The sequence below is a fragment of the Pinus tabuliformis genome, chromosome 2_1, assembly GCF_031772625.1.
Source record: "Pinus tabuliformis cultivar Carrire ecotype Pingquan chromosome 2_1, CPIR1, whole genome shotgun sequence".
NCBI lineage: Eukaryota > Viridiplantae > Streptophyta > Pinopsida > Pinales > Pinaceae > Pinus > Pinus tabuliformis.
In genome coordinates, this window is record NC_142299.1 from 540849324 (window position 1) to 540864213 (window position 14890).

The 14890-nt window shown below is 40.4% G+C and overlaps 1 protein-coding gene across 4 annotated transcripts in view; it reads left to right on the top strand.

Annotated features, from left to right (window-relative positions):
- DCL2 (dicer-like 2) overlaps positions 1 to 14890 on the top strand; it is a 538569-nt gene that overhangs the window by 377195 nt on the left and 146484 nt on the right. For all 4 annotated transcript variants that reach the window (XM_089402947.1, XM_089402946.1, XM_089402944.1 and 1 more), the window contains exon 18: positions 8331 to 8530. In XM_089402947.1, the coding sequence (XP_089259073.1) occupies positions 8331 to 8530 (200 nt within the window). The remainder of the gene's footprint in view (positions 1 to 8330; positions 8531 to 14890) is intronic.

A 14890-nucleotide genomic window follows, 5' to 3' on the forward strand; every position in this document is an offset into this window, starting at 1 on the left:
AAAATATTTATTTTTGGATTAATAAAAAATAATTTTGAAGAGAAATTCGAAAATTCTTCAAAAATAAATACTTTCGATGGTAGAGATTAAAAGATGATCAAATATTTATCAACGATTGAGATTATTTTGACGAGGATCAAGCCAACTACCCGTTATTCTCCCTTTGGAGGATTTATCTATAAATTAGATGCCATTTTGCTTTCTCAAGTCAGGATAAAAATTCTGATTTCGGTCTATATAATTTTGTAACACTGGTGTTGTTCCATTGATCTGTTGGGAACGTCTGAAATATCATAATAAAACAACTTTGGGGTTTAGTTCATGGGGTTCTTTGTCCGATGATATGTGGTACATGTTAGTTATGTGCTTAAATTTTTAGCAACTTGCATATTCATTTGTCAGTGATAAGAACATTCTATTGATAGATTTTCGGTCTATCTTAGGTGATCTAATTCACCATATGTCTAACAAGTTTGCTTGAAGAAATATATAGAGTCTGCAGGTAAACTGGCACTTGGACTCCAATTTCATAGACTTAGGAGGAGAGCTGACCTTGTTTGGGCTCTAGGTAGTTTTGTATGTTTTTCCTACTTCACTAAGGCTGTGGGCAATACAATAACTTTCGAAACACATTTGATCTATTGTTTGTATTCATTGTTTAAAAAAATATTTCTCAAAAAATATTTTTTTTTCACAAACATTATATATTTGTATATAGCTTGTAAATGTATTTTTGTAAAATAATTTCTTTTAAAATGTGTTTTAACCCTTGTTTTGTAGCTATTGGAGCTTGGGATTTATTTTTTGAATTTTGTATATATTGGGGTTTTGGGTATTTTTGTTTTTATTTGTGCAGGTGAGATCTAAGATATTCAAGAAGATTTGCTGGGGTTTGGAACTAGATCTAGGCATTTGAGGGTAAGATCTAGTCTCTATTTTATTTGTAGGGTCAACATTGAAGAATTTTGCAGAGAAATTGGAGAAATTTGAAGATCTTAAGCAAATAAAAAGTTTGGCAAGGATTTGATAATTTTTAGGGCCTCTAGGCCCAAAGTTTTCCTATCTAGTCTAGCCGCAACCCTGGTTTTCCCTCTAACCATAGCCGCAAACCTAATTCGGCCTCCTAGTCTTGATTGTGAACCCACTAAGCCCCTGCCATGACACTTGTTAAGCCTTCCAATCTTGACCGTATGACATTACGACCTTTCTTCCCTCCTACATGGCCTTCGCTTTCCCTCGACCTGCCTTATCCCTCCTCGGCCTCCCTCATTCTCCCTTCGTCAGCCTTCCCTATCACCCCTTTCTCCTCCACTGCCTCACGACAACCTTCCTTAGCCTCTGCTGCAGGCCTAAAAGGCCTTCCCTTTGCCTCAAACCCTCATACCCTAGGCCGCAGGCCTTAGGGTCTCCTTCTAGCTTCTCGGAACCCATGCCTCCCTTAGTCGCAACCTCTAGGAGGCCTACCATGACCTCTATTTGCCTAAAGCCTTTTTCCTAGCCTATGATTGTGTCATTTTCCTTCTTTGTTTGGGTTATCATTGAATGATTTGTCTCTAACATTGTTTGTTTGCAGAGATTATTGGACTAATTGTGGTGGTTGCAGGTAGCCTTTTCATAACAAAAATTGTGGGAAAGTTTCCTAAGCCTGCTTCTAAGCCTTGAGCCTAATTGGTTTGCTCACTCAAACCCTAATACTCCTCATTATTTACTTACAACTATCATTACTTGCATAATAGTGGTAAAAAATTCTCATTAAAGTGGCCTAAATTTGGTTAATAAGTCATCCAAACAAATTAGCAAGACATTGCATAAATTAGGCACATAATTTTGGACTTGATTTCATAAAAATTGATGACTGTCATACTCTTTGGGATTGCATACTGTGGTTTGTGTGAAAATTTGGAGACCCAAATCGCTACTGCAACAAACTGAGATTACTTCTCCTACTTATTAATTCACGCAAGTCATTTACTGTGTTACATTGTAAATATCGAAGTAAATATGACTGCAACCTTCACTAATTAAATTATATGTGGAAACAAGAATTGAGCAAGAAGAAATAACCACACGCAAGTGATTGCGTTGTTTTTGGACAAATGTCCCCAAAAAAACCCAATGTGGGAAAACAGGTGCAACAACTGAGGGTTTGTATTATTATGTAGTAGTTTCTGAATACAATTCTTCAGATGCCCAAACTGGCAATCCTATACAGAGATCTAACTGGACAAAAGATAGTGAGATGATCTCACCCTGTCGTTGGAAAATCCAACATTGATCTGCACTGGAGATGAGCCTCTGCGCATCACTGCGTCACACCTACGCAGTTATTGCGTCACTACTGTTGGGACTACATTGCACCTCCTCTTGATCTCCTGCTAGCTACAAACTTCGGCTCTCTGGCCTTCTGGTTTCACACCCCGCCTCCGACACTAGATCTTCGCTGTTCCCTAATAGAAATACAGACTCCCTCGAAAGCTCTGCGCTGCCTCTCTGGACTACTCTCTGCCCTCTTTGCCTTGCACTCTCTGGATCAAAAAAACTTCCTCTGGAAAACTATCCCTGCCCCTCACTGCAAGAGTCTCCTCAATGATCTTTCTGGCTGCTCTCTTGAGAAATCGATCTCTTGATTCCACTCGATGCATCTTCCAAATTCCCATCAAAGTCATTCTTATAATTTTCTCGTTGAGTAATCAATGACCCAGATTAAATTCTAATCAATGGCTCAGATCATATTGACTCGATCTCTGTATTTTTCTAAAAGATTCACACCTAGTTTTATTAATACCCTTTAATTATTTTAATTTTCTAAGTTAAGACTTAGGCATCCATTAAAGACAATTAACTATTTTAATAAATCTGTCTCCAGGTGAAATTTCCCAAAACGATTTTTGGGTATTCTAGAATACATGTGTCATATCCTCTCTACAAATTTGGAGGCTTAGAGCACATCTGATGCTACTAGAAATCAACTCCCTCTTAGCGAGAAATTTGCTCTAGTAATGCAACCTACTGAAGCATCACCCTGATCTGTAACATCTCCCTCTGCGTTGCTGATGTCTGACATCTCTGCCCACCAACTACTACGCAAATGCTGCATCTGTGCTATTGTTGACTCTGCATGTTGTTTCCAACGGCATCTGCATTGCAACTTGTTCTCATCTGTTGTTGCTACAACTAAGAAACCATCCAAAATACTGAACCAAAGGTGTTCAGCGTGATGCATCTGTTGCTAGAGTTCTGACTACTGCTAGTATCTGCATTGACCCTCTGAAGTCTCTGCGTTGCTACTGACTCTGCTTTGTGCCAACTGCACTGCTGCCAACTATGCTCTGCATTGCTAAGTCTTTGGCGCTCTTAGCCACTGCAACTATCACTTCGGCATTGCTCTGCACCCACTGACACTGGTCCATCTTGCTACTTTTGATATGGGCTCCCGTAGCAAGGTATTGATCCAAGAGGTGGATTCCTCAAGAATTCTGCCCATCTGTAGTTCTTTCGAACTAGAGTACTAGATCACCCCACCTCTCCCCTAGAGGTATCTAGGCAATCATGGCAAACTCCTCCTCCTCAATCCTTGCAGTTGCAGCCTATGGATTATGTTTCTCGTCCTTGTCCTTCTTCTTCCTTTGCTGCTCTTGCTGCCCCTTTGATGCAAGGGATGCATTCTCCTCCTCGATCCTTGCGGTTGAAGCCTGTGGATCATGTTTCCCGTCCTTGTCCTTCTTATTACTCCACTGCTCTTGCTTCCCCTTTGATGCAAGGGCTGCATTCTCCTCCTCCTCCTTGGGCTTCATCCCACTGCTGCTGTTGCCATCAAGTTTGCACTTGACTAAGTCTCGCCTCATCTCTTCTTGTTGAAGAGCAGCCCACAGCCCTTCCCAATCCAGCAATTTCTCTTTGCCCAGGATACTTTGGACAAAGACTTTCCATTCTTCTTAGACTGAATTCAGAGCCAACCTCACCATCTCTGTAGGCTAGGGCATTGATCCTGCAGCTGCCAACTGATCTTGGACTTCCTAAAGCTTTGATAGGAATAGATCAATGCGTTCCCCCTTCTGCATCCTCAAGGATCTCATTTTCTCCTCCAAGTAGATCTTTCGCTGCTCGAAAGATCCTTGATACAACGTAGCCAAGGCATCCCACATCTCTTTGGTCGTCTCTTTGCCAACAATGTGACACAACATGATCTCTCACGCCGTCGAGGATCAACCGCTTGGCTTTTGGCATCTCAGCCTTGTACTTCTTGAGCAAATCTGCACCGGAGGGTTCAACGACCACACTATCGACATAGGCTTTGAGATCATGTTCATCTAGAAGGCAGTAGATCCTAGCCTTCGAGATCACATAGTTGTATGCTCCATCCAATCGATCTTGACCTCTCAGACCATTGGTTGCCATCTCTGCCAACAAAAGTTGAACTGCTCCCTCTCTTCTCTGCGCAACTACTAGGCTGGCCTATGCACTTCCTGCTGGAGTTAGTAGATCTGCTCCTTGCTACTGCTGCTCAACAACTGAGAAATATAATTCCTTGGCTCAAATTCACTAGGGAAGAAATTCCCTCAAAAAGTGTCTTCTTCCTTCTTCTATCGCTTTTCTGACCCAACAAATACTGCAGAAAAATGCGTCCCACCTAAAGACTGCTCTGCATTGAATCTGTTGCTGCACTGCTCCCTCTTTCACTGACAAATCACGAACTAGAAATCTTACCTCCTTGTCAACTCACTCAGAGAGAGATTTTCGTTGAGAATCTTTCCCTCCTAGCTTGGACTGTGCAATCCCTTTGGGGATTCAATCTGCTACCTATGCAGCACTTCGATCTCCCTCCTCTTCAACGTTGGGCTCTTCTGGTCTACTCTCTTGCTTCACCTGCCCTCTGGTACCATGTGTAAATTTGGAGACCCAAATCCCTACTACAACAAACTGATATTACTTCTCCTACTTGTTTTTTCATGCAAGTTATTTACTGTGTTACACTGTAAATATCGAAGTAAATACGATTGCAACCTTCACTAATTAAATTATATGCGGAAACAAGAACTGAGCAAGAAGAAATAACCACACACAAGTGACACCATTGTTTTTGGACAAATGTCCCCTAAAAAACCCAATGCAGGAAAACCAGTGCAGCAGCTGAGGGTTTGTATTATTATGAACTAGTTTTTTAATACAATTCTTTAGATGCCTAAACTGGCAATTCTATATAGAGATCTAACTGGACAAAAGATAGTGAGATGATCTCACCGTGTCACTGTAAAATTTGACATTGATCTGCACTGGAGATGAGCCTCTGCATAGCATTGTGTCACACCTATGCAGTTACTACGTCATTGTTGCTGGGACTGCGCTGCACCTCCTCTTGATCTCCTGCTAGCTAGAAACTTCGGCCCTCTGGCCTCCCGGTCTCACACCCCAGCTCTAGCACTAGATCCCGACTATTCCCCAGCAGAAATGAAGCTCTGCACTGCCACAACGTAGCTCTGTGCTGCCTCTGCATGGCATTACGCCGCCTCTCCGGACTACTCTCTGCCCTCTCTGCCTTGCACTCTCTGAATCAGAAAAACTTCCTCCGAAAAACTATCCCTGCCCCTCACTGCAAGAATCTCGTCGATGATCTCTTTGGGTGCTCTGCGCTGCTCTCTTGAGAAATCGATCTCTTGATCCCACTCGATGTGTCTTCCAAATGTCCATCGAAGTCCTTCTTATAAACTTCTCATTGAGTAATGAACGGCCCAGATAAAATTCTAATCAATGGCTCAAATCATATTGACATGATCTCCTTATTTTTCTAGAAGATTCACATCGAGTTTTATTAATACCCTTTAATTATTTTAATTTCCTAAGTTTAGACTTAGGCATGCATTAAAAATAATTAATTATTTTAATAAAACTGACTTCGAGTGGAAATTCCGAAAACGATTCTGGGTATTTTAGAATACATGTGTCCTAACCTTCGTGCAAATTTTGAGGCATAGAGCAGATTCGATGCTACCAGAAATCAACAGTTTGAAATATAACAGTGACATTGGCACATAAAGGAAGCTATTTGATTAAAGATCTTGGTTTTGGCAAAGTAGTTTTTGATAGTAGTTTCCCTCATTTGCATTTTGCTGTTCTTAAGCTTCTCATACTTGCATCTAAAGTTCTCTAAAATAGATGTATTCACTGCTATCATAAAAGTTTACACTTGGTTATGCCATATTAATAATAATTGCTCATTGTGTGGAAAGGATTTGCTTACATTGTTTAATGTGCTATTGCGAACAAGATTGCTAGCATCTAACATATTGTTCTCTCGTGAATTGAATGAACTTCAAAGCATCATTTTTTCACTAAGTAAGCTCACTCTCTAAAGCACTTGACATAATCCAATAATCTTTTTGAATGGTTGCTTAAGTGGATAAATCTAATAATTCATTTTGATATTTGTATCTCTTGTTCTCTTACACATTGGTGTTAAAGATCTAAGTGTTCTTAACTTGCGGCCTTGTGAATCTAATTGAATGTCTCTTGAATAATTGTCATTAGCATCTTTTGTTAACATTGAATAATCTAATTGCAATATTGGCATTGTCTTGTTGACAAAACTTGGAAGAATTCTAAGTGTCTAAGGAGCATTAATCATCTTGAGCAATTGAGTAATATATTTAAGTGCTTTTCTTTCCATTATTGTTTCATACCTGTTGTGGATCTTTGGCATATTGGTAATCTTTCCTTTAAGAGCATTTATCTTGTGATTATCTAACACTTGGTAAATTACTTCTTGGTTATCTCTTGTATCTTGTTGGCACTTGTAAAATTGGCACATTTCCTTGTGGTTGAGATTGTCTCTTATTTACCATTGTTGATTACTTGTCGCCATAACTTAAGATCAATCATAACTAAGTACTTAAAAGAACATTAAACAATCTTACCTTAAGAAGACACTCAATAATCTTGCATCTCATCCTAGAACTCATCTTGCATTAATAATTTACCTCCAAGCATAAGCTTGGTTGATAGAAATATAGTACCGCCCTTCTGATCTTTTCTTGAGAAGTCTAGCCCCTCTAGCATTTAAAATGGTGACCTTGTAGTTGTTAGAGCCATAGTGTTTGCAGCGCCGGAGGCATCGGGTACGTTAGATTTAAAAGAGAGGGATCATTAACCAAGCCCTTCGTTGCTTCACCTTGACTTCTCTCTATCACTTAGTTTAGATACTAGGCTCAATAGAGATAAAGATCAAGGGGTACACTTACTTAGGCATCTAATTACAATAAACCAAGATTCTTGCATTTCACCTAGTTTGTAGGATTTGTATTTCATCTAGGATAGTCAAGCATCGATTAAGCTGCGGTTGTTCATTCGTTCATTTGGTCTTCAATTGATATCAAGCAAGTGGTTGACTCCATAAGGCACTGGTCTCACAATGTAATTTAATCTGATCTCTAAAACCTTGCCAAAATCAACCAAGTGGCTAGGCCATTCAATCATGTCTCTCGGACTTGTTGGTAGCCAACGAGTCTTGCATTCTCACATTTCATAGGGACAACCCCCCATAGCTTGTTGGGAGATAGCTGGAACAGAGAGGTCGAGGATCAAAGTGACATCCCCGACCCAAGTCATTGTCACAGTGCCTGTACAATCTGGGCGACAACACATATGAAGCCAAACGAAAGCCAAACGACAAGTTCAAAATTCAACTAAAGCAATATTTCCCGTCTAAAATGATAGGTTATGGGTTACCAAGAGAATAGGTAAATTATCATATATAAATAATAAATTAATATATTTTAAAAAAGAATTAAAGTTAATATTATTATAAATTTTATTAGTCTTACATATATTATAAATAAATAAATCTTATTTATTGTAATTAATTATAAATAGATTAATATAATATATAATATTAACTTTCAAGTTTATATATATATATATATATGGATGGCGATCCTTATCCGAACCTCATTGCTAAATTCAGATTCGAATCGAACTTTATCATTGTCAAACTCGAACTCGAACCCAAACCATGAGACAGATTTCAACTGTGACAAGGTTGACTGTCTAAAAGTGTCATGCAAAATTTTCCATACAAATTTGGCTGGCATCCTAATTTTTGGTAATTTGTTCATGGAGCAAAGCAAGTCTGATATTTTATACAAGAATAGACAAAATGATGTTATTCTCTCTTAAACGACAAGGATTAAATTCAAATTTCTCAAGAATAAAAAATCCCAACTGCAAGACCATTTTTACTATTATATATTTTTCATAAGGATTTGAACTTTATGTTTGCTGCATTTTATAATTTATTGTTTTGTTGTTTAATTTACTTTACATTTGTGCTTTTGCAGCTTCTGCTAGCAATTCTACAGTAGAACTACCACCGGAGCTATGCAAGCTTGTCTGTTTGCCCATATCTCTAAGTATTCTGTACACTTTTTCATTTCTACCTTCCGTAATGCACCGAATTGAAAGCATGCTTTGTGCGGCACAGTTGCAGAGGATATTTTCAAATCAATGGCCATCCAATTTCAGTGTTCCCACTACTAAGGTATTTAGTTCTAGAATCTTGTTTTGATATCTTGAATAGAAATTTCTGTTCTATAGTTTCCTTTCAGCTGCAATCTTTCAAAAATATATTAACACTTAAAACATGCAGATTCACAAGCACTACCTGCTAGGTGAAAACAGGTTAAACGATCTAAAGCTTTTGTTGTCAAACACCACACTGCAGCGTGTTGGTGGAAAAGGATGAAATTTTTCAATCAATATAACTTTTTTCCCTTTTCTCTCTTTTATTTTAAAATTACCTTTTATATTAACACAATATATTTAGAAAAGAAAAGGAAAAAATATGTAGAATTGTATATATTGTGGTACGTCTCATATCTTCTGCCTTAGTGCTGCTAGTGCAGAAATAAAGTCTGAATAAATCTGGAATTTTTGCATCTTTAATAAGAAGAAATCCTTTAGTTAAGGATTGCATACACCCCTACACCTGAGTTATAACAAAACCATTGAAATGAGCTGATCTCATTTCCAGAAACATATTTGCATCTCCCTTCATCTCAGCTAAAAATTACAGCCCTTTGCATGGTTGGTTATTACTCTAGGGCTCCCATCGAAGGCCCTATTAACAGAGAGTGGGCTCATAGACATACTTTGTCTATTCCATGGCAAGCCAAAGACAATGAAACACATATTTGGGTTTGTCAATTTGCCAAGAAACGTTGACAACACATTCAGGATCAAAACTCCACATTATTTCAGGGGAAGGTCCATTGGCTCACCTTAGAGTAGCAAGACTATCAATCGATATTCTTGATATCGAGAAATTTAGCATTAAGTGAAGCACATCCACGTTATCTTGCTGCAATGGAAAATTTTGTGGCAAATTGACTTTACATATCTCAATATGGAATATTTGCTATTTAGTAAAACATACATAACTGACTTGCCATGTACTTTATTCAATTAACTTATCACAATTGCACCAGTTCGAAATATGGTTGAAGGTCTCTTGGATAATGTCAAGATGTGATATAAGTACAACTAAAATTTATTTCTTTCTTGTTGGACCCTTGTAATGAGCCGAAAATTTTATTTCTAGAACCATCAAATAAAAATGGGAGAACAGCTCATATCATAATGGTCAAAAGGAAAGAAATAATTTTTGTGAATGAATGATACAATGACGTGTCGAAAATGTAACTAGTGTCTTCATAATGTAATACAAATGTATCATTGATGTACTTATTATATTCATTCATTCATTATTATTATTTTTATTTCTAGTCATGTTCTTCATGCTTCTAGGGTTTATTGAGTGAAAAGAAAATTTATTACGAGTCAAAGAAATGTGTTTGAGTCGAAGTCCTATTTGGACTCCTTGTATGAAAAAGAAAAATTATTTTATTTGAGTCAAAAAGTCAAAATTGTCATCCACAAAACCAAGGCAGCCCTGCCTGGACAAGTCAACCTAGAAGAGGCAGCTATTCGACCTTCTAGACAGCTATAAATAGAACTCACTTCGAGCTCATTCATCCACATATCACACATCGATTTCTATGCAAAACACAAGAAGAAATATAGGGAAGTCAAAACAATGAAGAAAAGTAAAAGGAGAGAGAAAGTTTGGATTTTTGGCTTGTTTTGTTCACAAGTGCAAAGGTGCTTGGGCAACTCTACGAAATTATAGGTCCAAAATTATTTGATTTGACCAGATTTGACATCATTTGACCAAGTTGACTTTGACTTAGTTGGAAGAGATCTGAAGGAGCACTGACTTGGGTATTTGTGGCAGTCTTGGTCTTGGGTTTTGGATCTCTCTTTGATCTGATTCTATAAAAGGGTGATTTTTTGTTTTCCCCTTGGTGGGGTTTTGCCCTAGTTTTGAGTCTAATTTTTGGTGTTCTTTGTCACTTTGTGATCTTTATGTTTTTGATAATTGCTTGATGAAGAGAACTTAAAGTTAATAATTGTTAAATTTGGAAACTAGGGCCAAACTCCATGTGGGTCTTCTCATTTATGGCAGCTGATATTTTTCTTGGATTCCTCTCGTCGAGAGGTGTAGGATTGATCTAAAGATCATTCGATTCTGACATGTATTCATGGAGATATGAATTTATTTGTGTTATGCGACAATTTGTCAAGGTCGGCCAGCGACCAAATTGCTCCCATCTATCCTCAACTTTTACTATAGAAAGAGGTGGCTTACAATTCATTTGACACACACCTCTTGTGATCTCTTCCTCTCCACTTGTCTTTGGTTTTTGGTGAGAGGAGAGATCTTAAGATGTCACGCTGCCCTAGAGGATGCCCTATACCCTAACGCTGTCATAGAGGAGACACAACTTCTTATACGCTGCCAAGGAGAGCCCTTATCATAGTCAAGGGGAAACCCTAGACGTGGAGTTGAAAGGGTTTTCTAAAGAGACCTATGCTACCCTAAATTATAGTCCATGAAGCCAGACTTAATGTTAATTTTAGGTATGTTCTACGCTTAGAGCAATTTATTTCAATTTTCACAGTGAGCTCAATATCTTTTCCAGATTAGCAATCACATCAACATTAAAGTAAATTGCAGATAGAACATAAACATAAATCGCAGAAGACAAGCCAAGACAAGAGGACATAAGATGTGGCGCTAGCCAGGGACAAACCCCAATGTGGGGAAACCCTTGATCAGTTCTTCTTATATGTTCTTCAATAGTTCAGCAGAGAGAGAGAGATAGTACATTTACAACAGAATTAACACTTTGAATTATCTAGATAAGAGCATAGATCATCTCTAAGAAGATGATACATGAGATCAGTTGAAGACATGCTGCTTCAACTGATTCTCCAAGGTGACTCCTTCACCTATTATTGCATTTCGTCATCATCCTGCACCTCACTGCGCTGCACCATGCTGCACCCATCATCACTATGCTGCATCTCATCATGCTTCATTAATCATGATTATACCCATCACTGTATTGCATTATGTGCCATTATTGCACCATGTTGCCATACTGACCTATGTGTTGGTTGCATCTTGCTTGCTTGTTGTCCCTTGCTGTCCCTAGCATGCTGCTCTCCTTCAGAGACAGATGCTCTGGCAGTTCCGGCAGTTCCAACTATTCCCGACAGTTCCGACAGTTCCAGACAGTGCCGACAAATCCAGCTGTTCTCGGCAGTTCCAGCAATTCTGACAATTCCCGGCAGTTCCGGCTTTTCCTGGCAGTTCCAGATTTTCCTTACAGTTCCAGCTTTTCCCGGCAGTTCCCAGTAGTTCCGGCATTTCCCGACAGTTCTAGCAGTTCCGGCTATTCCCGGCAGTTCCGACAGTTCCCGAAAATTCCGACTATTCTCGACAATTCTGGCAGTTCCGGCTTTTCCCGACAGTTCTGGTAGTTCGCCACAGTTCCGTCAGTTCCCAGCGATTCCGGCAATTCCGGCTATTTCCGGCAGTTTTGGCTTTTCCCGACAGTTCTGGCTTTTCCTGGCAGTTCTAGCTTTTCTCGACAGTCTCGGCTTTTCCCCGCAGTTCCGGCAGTTCTAGCTTTTCCCGACAATTCTGGCTTTTCCCGGCAGTTCCGGTAGTTTTGGTAATTCCTGACGATTCCAACAATTCTAGCTATTCCCTGTAGTTTCGGCAATTCCCAGCAATTCCTGGCAGTTCCCGACAGTTTCAGCAGTACTCATAAATTCCGACAGTTCTGGCAGTTCCCGGCAATTCAGGCTTCTGCCCTTTGCGTCATCTTTCCCGGCTGTTCCGGCAGTTTTGACTTCTGGATTAGGGCAGCGTTATCCCTTAGGATCTATCCTCCTACTAAAACCAAAGGGCAAGTAGAGAGGCAGAGATCGAAGTGTGTTGAAATGACTTGAAGGCCACCTCTATTTATACTAAAACGTTGAGCACAAGTGGGGTTTATTTGGTTGCAGGCCGACCTTGACGAATTGTCCCATAACACAAATAAATTCATATCTCCATGAATACTTATCGGAATCGGATGATCTTTAGATCAATCCTACACCTCTCGATGAGAGGGATCCAAGAAAAATATCAACTTCCATTAATAAGATGACCCACATGGTGTTTGGCCCTAGTTTCCAATTTTAACACTCCCTTTCAACTAGGGAGAACTCCATCCGCTGATCCATATGTCCGACTATACTATCTCTGCCATCAGTGCCCTGCACTGCTCTGCTCTGCTGACCTCTGCTTTGCTCTGCTCTGTTCTGCTCTGCTTTGCTATGCTCTGCTAAAGCATGAAGAAGAAGAATTGATCGAGAATGTCTCATACCATTCTCTACTCACCCGAAGTCAGTTTCATCTAAAGAGAGTGTGTCACATCACTTTTACTGACCCGAACTCAGTTTTATTGATCCTAGATCAATATCACAAGGGAGTGTCTCAAACCACTCATACTGATCCCAGATCAATGGAGGTCATCCTAGCATAGGGAGTACGGTAGATACAGCGATGCGCCCATCGATAGTACTACTATGGTCCCTAACCCCATTTCCCCACTCATTGATCAGATGAGAGGTACTTCCCATGAGTCCTAGACTGCATGGGTAGGATGCCTTGACAGGAGAATGAATCATCCTGCCTCACAGTCGCCATGGGAGAACTAATCATCCTATTTCACAGTTGCCACGAGAGAACTAATCATCTCGACCCACAGGAGAACTAATCATCCTGTTCCACAGTTGCCACGGGAGAACTAATCATCCCGGCCCACAGGAGAACTAAACATCCTGTTCCACAGTTGCCACGGGAGAACTTATCATTCCTGTAATATCCCTTATCAGAGATATCCCTCAAACACAAGCAAACTCCAACCAGAGAAATAACAGTAATGCAACATACAATAATGTATACATGGAATATAAGCAGATACTCGAGAAATGCAGAGAGAAATGCTAAGCCATTTTATTATACTGAGTAATGGAAAGAGTACAAGAGGTGATCAGAAAGATAGCACCTCGACTTGCACAAGGCAAGTGAAGAAATACACTTAGAATGGTAAGGAAATGGCCTCTCTCTAAACTGCGTCCAAACTGCCGGAGAACTGCTGTGCTGCTGCTACTGCTGGAATCAAATGAGGATTTGGGGCTGTTCCCCTCCTCAAAAAATGCTGAAACTCTGGAATCCGCCCCTACTCAAAAAAACCCAAAGAGCTTTTCTGAAATGGCTGACCCCCAAAAATCGCCCCTTGGGGAATCACGCAATCCCTTAAGGCCTTGCGCTGCCACTGAGTAGAATCCTCCAAAATACTGCCTGAAACTCTGCCAAACCCCTCCAATATGCAAGAGCTGATCCCTTGCTCAATATCCCAGCTCAACTCCTACACAAATCCTCAACCCGGAACTGCTCCTAGAAGAATTGCGTCCCTCTCTCAAGACTGCGCAGTCTCCCAATGCTCAGCTCCAGCTTAATGCCAAAGATCAAAACTACTGCAAAAATACTGCGGAAAATACCTTGCCCGAGTAGGCACTCGAAGTCCCCCGGGGCTAAGGGTGAGATCTCCGAACGGAGACACTCAGTGCACTAAACAGTGCTGCAGACTAGCTAAACAACTAGCGTGCTCTAAGTCGAAGTGACTAGCTCAAATGCACATAATCAAATGACAAAATGAGGGGGGGCTCCTCTCTCCTTTATAGCATTGGCCTCTCCCAATCCCAAGGCTCACCTCCTCCAACGTAATCCCCTATTGCCACGTGTTCCCTTTCCATCTGTGCAATCCCTCCAAGTGTCTGCGTGGGCCCCATCTCTACATGGTCCTTTGGCCCCCTTGGCTCCCCTTTAAGTCACAACGTTGTGCTACTAGGAAGTGACGTTTTATTCTAAAAGTGAGTTATGTCCCCTTTTCCTCACCTTTTTATTTACAAATAACTATAGAAGGCAAAATTGAGCAAAATCGAATATTCTAATTAGCCATGGTTAATTAGGAATATTACAGTGTCCCTCGGCAAAATGTTGCTTGTCCTCAAGAAACTGAAGTGACGGATGCTGCAAAATTTTCTCACTCTCCCAAGTGGCATCCTCATCCGGTAAATTCTTCCACCTCACCAAGAATTCCTGGACCGTCCTGCTCCGTAGCTGCCTCTCCCTGGTATCAATAATAGCCTCTGGCTGCAACACCAAATGCCCCTCATCATCCGTGGGTGGTAGCTCATCTGTCACTGTCACATGCTGTCCCAACGCCTTCTTCAGGCATGATACGTGGAAAATGTTATGAATCTTGCTGCCTTGGGGCAACTCCAACTCATATGCTACCTGTCCAATCCTGCGTATCACCCTGTATGGCCCATAAAAGCGGGGCTTGAGCTTTTCAGCCCCCTTTTGCTTCAGTGACGACTGTCGGTATGGCTGTAATCGTAGGTAGACCAAGTCTCCTACCTCAAACTGTCTCTCCACCCG